Here is a 10,000-nt window from a genome sequence, read left to right on the forward strand (position 1 = left end):
GAATCTATCTCCCCTGGTTCTAGAATTCTCCATCAAGGGAAACAATTTTATCCTGTCCACTCTATCTATTCCCCTCAAAATTTTGTACACCTCAATCAAGTCACCTCTCAGCCTCTTTGTTCTAAGGAAAATAACCCCAACCTATCCAATCTCTCCTCGTAGCTACACTTTTCTAACCCTGGTAACATTCTTGTGAACCTCCTCTGCACTCTCTCCAGAGCTATTACGTCCTTCCTGTAATGTGGTGACCAGAACTGCATACAATACTCCAGTTGTGGCCTCACCAGTGTTTTATACAATTCCAACATTATATCCTTATTTTTATATTCTATACCTCTGCCAATGAAGGAGAGCATTCCATATGCCTTCTTTACAACCTTGTCTACTTGAACTGCTGCCTTCAGGGACCTGTGTACTTGTACGCCAAGACCTCTCACTTCATCTACCCCTCTTAGTATATTCCCATTTATTGTGTAATCCCTGTAACTGTTTGACCTCCCTAAATGTATGACCTCACACTTCTCTATGTTAAAATCCATCTGCCACTTTACCGCCCACTCCACCAACCCATCTATATCGTTTTGGAGATTATGACTATCCTCTACACTATCCACTACTCGTCCAATCTTTGTGTCATCTGCAAATTTCCCAATCGCGTCCCCCCACGTTCACGTCCAAATCATTAATATAACAAAAAAAATTGAAGGCCACTTGGACCAAATCTGCTGCACCCCAGAGAATCCAGAAACCTTCACCTCTCTGCTGCTCAACAACTCTCCTGAGGTTTCTAAACCTCTCCATCTCCCCCTCCCTCCCTAACCCACCCTCCCACCTCTCCCTCTCCATCTCCCCCTCCCTCCCTACCCCGCCCCCCCCACCTCTCCCTCTGCATCTCCCCCTCCCTCCCTAACCCACCCTCCATCTCCCCCCTCCCTCCCTAACCCACCCTCCATCTCCCCCCTCCCTCCCTAACCCACCCTCCATCTCCCCCTCCCTCCCTAACCCACCCTCCATCTCCCCCTCCCTCCCTAACCCACCCACCATCTCCCCCTCCCTCCCTAACCCACCCACCATCTCCCCATCTCTGACTCCCCCTCCCTACCCCGCCCCCCCCACCTCTCCCTCTCCGACTCCCCCTCCCCGAATCAACCTCTCCCCCCCAACCCCCTCTCTGCCTCCACCTCACTGCCTCCCTTTGCTCCTTTAAAAAGCTCCCTGAAACTTACCTTTCTGACCACGCTTTTGGCCACCTGCCCTCCTATCCATTCTTAACGTTTCGAGTCCGTGTGACTCTACCTCAGAGCTAAAGAGTGGTAAAAATGTGATGAAATTTATACTGATTAAGGGGGGGGTAGTGGAGCAGGTGGAGTTGGATGGAAGACCAGCGATAGGTGGGGGGCAAAGGCCCTATCACTGACCTTCTATCCACCTTCACCTGCTCCCCCCCACCCTTAAACTGTATAAATTTCATCACATTTTTACTTCTCCTTAGCTCTGAGGAAGAGTCACACGGACTCGAAATGTTAACTCTGTTTCTCTCTCCACAGACGCTGTCAGACCTGCTGAGTTTTTCCAGCACTTTCTGTTTTTGTTTCAGATTTCCAGCATCCGCAGTATTTTGCTTTTACCACGTTCCATTCTTCTCTATCTAGTGGTAGCCCAGAGAGTCAATTGCAATGGTTTCTCCTCCGGCTCCCACACCCTTACCTCTGGTGTCCCCCATGGATCGATCCTTGGCCGCTCCTATTTCTCATCTACACGCTGTCCCTCAGCGACATCCAACCACAGAAAACCACCGGTTTTCACGTGTGGCCTGGCAACACCCAGATCTACCTCACCACCAGCTCTCAATCTTCCAACTCACTCTGCTTTCTCACACTTGTCCGACATCTAGTGCCGGATGGGCAGAAATCTCCACCGATTAAATGCTGGCAAGGCTGAAGTTATTGTTTCCGGACCCACCACAAACTCCGTTCCCTGTCAATTCCACCCCTCTCCCTGAAGCCAAACTAGTCCGTTCCCGACCCTGGTGTTGTATCTGACTCTGAAATGTGCTTCCGACCATATATCCCACTGCGTCAACAGGATCATAAAATCTCTCCTGCCTCAGCTTGTCCACTGCCGTGTCCTTCATTCATGCCTTTGTTACCTCTAGACTCGACTATCCCTGACTAACCCTCCCCCCAAGTCTTCCCCCTCCAAACACGTGAAGTCAACTAAAACTCTGCTGCCTGTGTCCTCACTCACACCGAGACCCATTGCCCTGTCACCCGGGTCCCCACTGACCGACACTGAAGGGAAAAAACAAGACCAGCGTTTATATAGCGCTTTTCACAGCCATCAGATGTCTCAAAACATTTTACAGCCAATGACGTAGGTTTTAAAGTGTAGCCGCTGTTGTAATGTAGGAAACGTGGCAGCCAATGTGTGCACAGCAAGATCCCGCAAACAGCACTTGGATAATGGCGTGTAATCTGTTTCTTTGTGATGTTGGTCGAGGGATGAATATTGACCAGGTCACGAGGAGAACTCCCCTGTTCTTCTTCAGAAGAGCAGCCATGGGATCTTTTACCTCCCAAAGGAGCCTCAGTTTAATGTCTCATCTGGAAGTTGGCACCTCCGGCATTGCAGCACTCCCTCAGTACTGACCCTCTGACAGTGCAGCACTCCCTCAGTACTGACCCTCTGACAGTGCAGCACTCCCTCAGTTTTGATCCTCTGACAGTGCAGCACTCCCTCAGTACTGACCCTCTGACAGTGCAGCACTCCCTCAGTACTGACCCTCTGACAGTGCAGCACTCCCTCAGTACTGACCCTCTGACAGTGCAGCACTCCATCAGTACTGACCCTCTGACAGTGCAGCGCTCCCTCAGTTTTGATCCTCTGACAGTGCAGCACTCCCTCAGTACTGACCCTCTGACAGTGCAGCGCTCCCTCAGTTTTGATCCTCTGACAGTGCAGCACTCCCTCAGTACTGACCCTCTGACAGTGCAGCACTCCCTCAGTACTGACCCTCTGACAGTGCAGCACTCCCTCAGTACTGACCCTCTGACAGTGCAGCACTCCCTCAGTACTGACCCTCTGACAGTGCAGCACTCCCTCAGTACTGACCCTCTGACAGTGCAGCACTTCCTCAGTACTGACCCTCCAACAGTGCAGCACTCCCTCAGTACTGACCCTCCGACAGTGCAGAACTCCCTCAGTACTGACCCTCCGACAGTGCAGCACTCCCTCAGCACTGACCCTCCGACAGTGCAGCGCTCCCTCAGTACTGACCCTCCGACAGTGCAGCACTCCCTCAGTACTGACCCTCCGACTGTGCAGCACTCCCTCAGTACTGACCCTCCGACAGTGCAGCACTCCCTCAGCACTGACCCTCCGACAGTGCAGCGCTCCCTCAGTACTGACCCTCCGACAGTGCAGCACTCCCTCAGTACTGACCCTCCGACTGTGCAGCACTCCCTCAGTACTGACCCTCCGACTGTGCAGCACTCCCTCAGTACTGACCCTCCGACAGTGCAGCACTCCCTCAGTACTGACCCTCCGACAGTGCAGCACTCCCTCAGTACTGACCCTCCGACTGTGCAGCACTCCCTCAGTACTGACCCTCCGACTGTGCGGCGCTCCCTCAGTACTGACCCTCCGACAGTGCAGCACTCCCTCAGTACTGACCCTCCGACAGTGCAGCACTCCCTCAGTACTGACCCTCCGACAGTGCAGCCCTCTGACAGTGCAGCACTCCCTCAGTACTGACCCTCCGACAGTGCAGCACTCCCTCAGTACTGACCCTCCGACAGTGCAGCACTCCCTCAGTACTGACCCTCTGACAGTGCAGCACTCCCTCAGTACTGACCCTCTGACAGTGCAGCACTCCCTCAGTAATGCCCCCTGACAGTGCAGCACTCCCTCAGTACTGACCCTCCGACAGTGCAGCACTCCCTCAGTACTGACCCTCCGACAGTGCAGCACTCCCTCAGTACTGACCCTCCGACAGTGCAGCACTCCCTCAGTACTGACCCTCCGACAGTGCAGAACTCCCTCAGTACTGACCCTCCGACAGTGCAGAACTCCCTCAGTACTGACCCTCCGACAGTGCAGCACTCCCTCAGTACTGACCATCCGACAGTGCAGCACTCACTCAGCACTGACCCTCCGACAGTGCAGCGCTCCCTCAGCACTGACCCTCCGACAGTGCAGCACTCCCTCAGTACTGACCCTCCGACAGTGCAGCACTCCCTCAGTACTGACCCTCCGACTGTGCAGCACTCCCTCAGTACTGACCCTCCGACAGCGCAGCACTCCCTCAGCACTGACCCTCCGACAGTGCAGCGCTCCCTCAGTACTGACCCTCCGACAGTGCAGCACTCCCTCAGCACTGACCCTCCGACTGTGCAGCACTCCCTCAGTACTGACCCTCCGACTGTGCAGCACTCCCTCAGTACTGACCCTCCGACAGTGCAGCACTCCCTCAGTACTGACCCTCCGACAGTGCAGCACTCCCTCAGTACTGACCCTCCGACAGTGCAGCACTCCCTCAGTACTGACCCTCCGACAGTGCAGCCCTCTGACAGTGCAGCACTCCCTCAGTACTGACCCTCCGACAGTGCAGCACTCCCTCAGTACTGACCCTCCGACAGTGCAGCACTCCCTCAGTACTGACCCTCTGACAGTGCAGCACTCCCTCAGTACTGACCCTCTGACAGTGCAGCACTCCCTCAGTAATGCCCCCTGACAGTGCAGCACTCCCTCAGTACTGACCCTCCGACAGTGCAGCACTCCCTCAGTACTGACCCTCCGACAGTGCAGCACTCCCTCAGTACTGACCCTCCGACAGTGCAGCACTCCCTCAGTACTGACCCTCTGACAGTGCAGCACTCCCTCAGTACTGACCCTCCGACAGTGCAGCACTCCCTCAGTACTGACCCTCTGACAGTGCAGCACTCCTTCAGTACTGACCCTCTGACAGTGCAGCACTCCCTCAGTACTGACCCTCCGACAGTGCAGCACTCCCTCAGTACTGACCCTCTGACAGTGCAGCACTCCCTCAGTACTGACCCTCCAACAGTGCAGCACTCCCTCAGTACTGACCCTCTGACAGTGTGGCACTCCCTGAATACTGACCCTCTGACAGTGCAGCACTCCCTCAGTACTGACCCTCTGACAGTGCGGCACTCCCTGAATACTGACCCTCTGACAGTGCAGCACTCCCTCAGTACTGACCCTCTGACAGTGCAGCGCTCCCTCAGTATTGCACTGGGAGTGTCAGACTTGATTTTTGTGCTAAAGTGTTCCGGGTCCTGTAACACCTCAAGTCTAAAATTCTGATTATTATTTTTAAAATCCCTCCATGGGCTTGGTCCTATCTCTGTAATCTCCTCCAACCCCTACAACCCTCCCTATCTCTGTGACCTCCTCCAACCCCTACACCGCTCCCTATCTCTGTAACCTCCTCCAGTCCCTACATCCCTCTCTATCTCTGTAACCTCCTCCAGCCCCTACAGCCCTCCCTATCTCTGTAACCTCCTCCAGCCCCTACACCCCTCCCTATCTCTGTAACCTCCTCCAACCCCACAACCCTCCCTATCTCTGTAACCTCCTCCAGTCCCTACACCCCTTCCTATCTCTGTAACCTCCTCCAACCCCTACAACCCTCCCTATCTCTGTAACCTCCTCCAGTCCCTACACCGCTCCCTATCTCTGTAACCTCCTCCAACCCCTACACCCCTCCCTATCTCTGTAACCTCCTCCAACCCCTACAACCCTCCCTATCTCTGTAACCTCCTCCAGTCCCTACACCCCTCCCTATCCTCCTCCAACCTTCCTTTTCTCTGCACCTCCTCCAGCCCCTTAACTCTCCGAGATGTCTGTGTTCCTCTAACTCAAGCCTCGCGAGCATTCCCGGTTTTAAACGATCCTCCAACGGTGAGCAATGCCTTCAGCTGCCTGGGTCCCCGAGCTCTCTCTCTCTCTCTCTCCCTAATCCTCTCTACATCTCTCTCTCTCTATCTGGTCCTGTGATTCGCTCCACAATCCTATCTTCCAGCTGTCTCTGCAGTGCCCACTCGGTCGCTGACGCTGTTTGCAGCTTGTTGGTTCAACATCGCCCCCAGCCGTTCCTGACTGGTAGTGGACACGTCTGCTGTCTGCTCGAGGGGCTTAAAGTCGCCGGTAATAAGCAACAGAAAATGCCGGAATGACTCAGGCCTGGGGGCGTTGGGGGAAGAGAAACGGGATTAGCGTTTCAGGCCGATGACATTGACTCCGTCTCCCGCTGCACAGAGTCTGCCTGACCTGCGGAGTTGTCTCCCTGCGCAGGGTCCCGCTTTCACAGTGATCGCTCCGAGCTTCATTCACCAGCTCACAGCCACCCGGCTCTGACAGAGAGAGCGCAAAACCCCCTTTACCGGGGCGGGCGAGAGAGAGGCTTGGCCGGGATTCAGAAGGTGGGGAGACACGACGGGAGTGGAAAAAAGCACGTCCGAGGCTTCAAAAAAAAAAGCAGCGAGGACGGCAAGGGTCACCCTGGAGGGAGGGAGTTACGCAGAAGGAAGTGTGGGTGGTGAGCACGATAAGACTCGGAGGTGGGTGCCGGGGTGGGGGTGGGGGTGGGGGGGGTGTGCACAGTGGTTGGGGGTGGGGAGGGTAAGCGTAGGAATGGAACTCACCCATCTCCTCCCTCTCGATCACCTCAAAGCAGCACCAGTTGTCTTTCTCCTTGGTGATCAGTTTGCGCAGGTAGAGGATCTCATTGGTCAGTTGCTGGGCTGTCATGGTCGCTGGGACCTAAGGAGATGGGGGGGGAGGAGGTGGGGGGAACGAGAGAGGCAGAGCAGAGATTTAGACTGAACACAAACATCTGACACGTTCCCCCCATGGAGTCAACTCCCACCCCCCCAACTCCCACCCCCCCCAACTCCCACCCCCCCCAACTCCCACCCCCCCCAACTCCCACCCCCCCCAACTCCCACCCCCCCCAACTCCCAACCCCCCCAACTCCCAACCCCCCAACTCCCAACCCCCCAACTCCCCACGCCCCCAACTCCCCACCCCCCCAACTCCCCACCCCCCAACTCCCCACCCCCCCCAACTCCCACCCCCCAACTCCCCACCCCCCAACTCCCACCCCCCCCAACTCCCACCCCCCCCAACTCCCACCCCCCCCAACTCCCACCCCCCCCCCAACTCCCACCCCCCCCCAACTCCCACCCCCCCCCAACTCCCACCCCCCCCAACTCCCAACCCCCCCAACTCCCAACCCCCCAACTCCCCACCCCCCAACTCCCCACCCCCCAACTCCCCACCCCCCCCAACTCCCCACCCCCCCCCAACTCCCACCCCCCAACTCCCCACCCCCCAACTCCCCACCCCCCCAACTCCCGCCCCCCCAACTCCCACCCCCCCCCAACTCCCACCCCCCCCAACTCCCAACCCCCCCAACTCCCAACCCCCCAACTCCCCACGCCCCCAACTCCCCACCCCCCAACTCCCCACCCCCCCCAACTCCCACCCCCCAACTCCCCACCCCCCAACTCCCACCCCCCCCAACTCCCACCCCCCCCAACTCCCACCCCCCCCAACTCCCACCCCCCCCCCAACTCCCCACCCCCCCCAACTCCCACCCCCCCCCAACTCCCACCCCCCCAACTCCCAACCCCCCCAACTCCAACCCCCCCAACTCCCAACCCCCCAACTCCCAACCCCCCAACTCCCCACCCCCCAACTCCCCAACTCCCACCCCCCCACACCCCACCCCCCCCAACCCCACCCCCCACTCCCCACCCCCCACTCCCCACCCCCCCCAACTCCCGCCCCCCCAACTCCCAACCCCCCAACTCCCAACCCCCCAACTCCCACCCCCCAACTCCCACCCCCCCAACTCCCAACCCCCCAACTCCCACCCCCCCAACTCCCCACCCCCCAACTCCCCACCCCCCCCAACTCCCAACCCCCCCCAACTCCCAACCCCCCAACTCCCAACCCCCCAACTCCCAACCCCCCAACTCCCCACCCCCCCAACTCCCCACCCCCCAACTCCCCACCCCCCAACTCCCCACCCCCCCCAACTCCCGCCACCCAACTCCCACCCCCCCCAACTCCCAACCCCCCCCAACTCCCAACCCCCCAACTCCCAACCCCCCAACTCCCACCCCCCCCAACTCCCCACCCCCCAACTCCCAACCCCCCAACTCCCCACCCCCCCAACTCCCCACCCCCCAACTCCCCACCCCCCAACTCCCCACCCCCCAACTCCCAACCCCCCCCAACTCCCAACCCCCCAACTCCCAACCCCCCAACTCCCAACCCCCCAACTCCCCACCCCCCCAACTCCCCACCCCCCAACTCCCCACCCCCCAACTCCCCACCCCCCCCAACTCCCGCCACCCAACTCCCACCCCCCCCAACTCCCAACCCCCCCCAACTCCCAACCCCCCAACTCCCAACCCCCCAACTCCCACCCCCCCCAACTCCCCACCCCCCAACTCCCAACCCCCCAACTCCCCACCCCCCCAACTCCCCACCCCCCAACTCCCCACCCCCCAACTCCCCACCCCCCAACTCCCCACCCCCCCCAACTCCCGCCCCCCCAACTCCCGCCACCCAACTCCCGCCACCCAACTCCCACCCCCCCAACTCCCACCCCCCCAACTCCCACCCCCCCCAACTCCCACCCCCCCAACTCCCACCCCCCCCAACTCCCAACCCCCCCAACTCCCAACCCCCCCAACTCCCAACCCCCTTCCCATCCTCTGCTGGTGTTGGTACCCGAGACCCATAGATAAGGCTCAGAACCCACTCCCCACACTCGAGTTTGGGGTGGGGGGTGGGGGGAACTAAATCAGGGTCACTGAACCCAGATTCCTGTCACCCCCGACAACCAACGGGGCTAAAGTCTCCCCCTTGAGGGGGGGGTCACCGACCCCCCCCCTGGTTGGACCCATTCCTGGAGGTTTCACGACATGGACCTCTGGGCCTTATAACTGTCCTGCCCCCCAAACTCCTGCTATTGGTTGCCTGACGTTCGCTATCCCCACCCATCCCCCGCCCCAATCGGAAAGCGAGCAGACCCCTTAGCCAGAATTTTCCAGCCCCCCCGCCCCCCCGACCTGCCGGCAGGGTCTTCCAGTCCCGCTGGTGTGGACGGATATTCCCCATGGCTTTGCCGGCCCTGCCCGGTGGGGGTGGGGGTTGGGGGTTGGGGGGTGGGAGGTGGGGATGGGGTGGGCTGCAAGATTCTGGCCCCCTGTGACCTGATTGGACAATTGTCAGTCCGCCGTTTTTCTTGATGGTTTTAGAATGTCCAAAGCGGTCAAGAATCGTCCAATCGGATAACGAAGACCACGGTCGCTCCGATTGGCTGAGGGAAGGCAGGGCCACCCGGAGGACTGACCAATGGCGGGAGGGGTGGTGGGTGGGGCAGCTGGAGCTCATGTGACAAGAGCTCCAGGAATATGTCCAATCAGAGCGGGCGACTCTGGGTGAGGTGGATTTTAAACACTCGATGTCAAGGCCGGAAACAACGGAAAATACAAATCAGGAGCGTCCAGTACCCATGGGAATTTGTTCAAATTCCACCCTAGGGGTAACAATACCTCGAAACTTTTACTGTCATGAGCAGCTTGTTCATTACAATACACAGGACGTTTAAATTTGTGTGTGTGTGTGTGTCTGTGTGTGTGTGTGTCTGTGTGTGTGTGTGTGTGTCTGTGTGTGTGTGTGTCTGTGTGTGTGTGTGTCTGTGTGTGTGTGTGTCTGTGTGTGTCTGTCTGTGTGTGTGTCTGTCTGTGTGTGTGTCTGTGTGTGTGTGTGTCTGTGTGTGTCTGTCTGTGTGTGTGTGTGTGTGTGTGTGTCTGTGTGTGTGTGTGTCTGTGTGTGTGTGTGTCTGTGTGTGTCTGTCTGTGTGTGTGTCTGTGTGTGTCTGTCTGTGTTTGTGTGTGTGGGTGTGTCTGTGTCTGTGTGTGTGTCTGTGTGTGTGTGTGTGTCTGTGTGTGTGTGTGTGTCT

At 58.4% G+C, this 10,000-nt stretch overlaps 1 protein-coding gene across 1 annotated transcript in view; it reads right to left on the reverse strand.

The window, feature by feature from the left end:
• Positions 1–6,665: 6,665 nt before the first annotated feature.
• LOC144675918 (arf-GAP with Rho-GAP domain, ANK repeat and PH domain-containing protein 1-like) overlaps positions 6,666–10,000 on the reverse strand; it is a gene marked incomplete at its 3' end in the record, with an annotated part of 87,308 nt that continues 83,973 nt past the window's right edge. The window contains exon 23 of the mRNA XM_078536450.1: positions 6,666–6,783. Coding sequence (XP_078392576.1) covers positions 6,666–6,783 — 118 coding nt within the window. The remainder of the gene's footprint in view (positions 6,784–10,000) is intronic.

Source organism: Cetorhinus maximus, unplaced genomic scaffold, assembly GCF_964194155.1.
Source record: "Cetorhinus maximus unplaced genomic scaffold, sCetMax3.hap1.1 HAP1_SCAFFOLD_1223, whole genome shotgun sequence".
Taxonomy (NCBI): domain Eukaryota; kingdom Metazoa; phylum Chordata; class Chondrichthyes; order Lamniformes; family Cetorhinidae; genus Cetorhinus; species Cetorhinus maximus.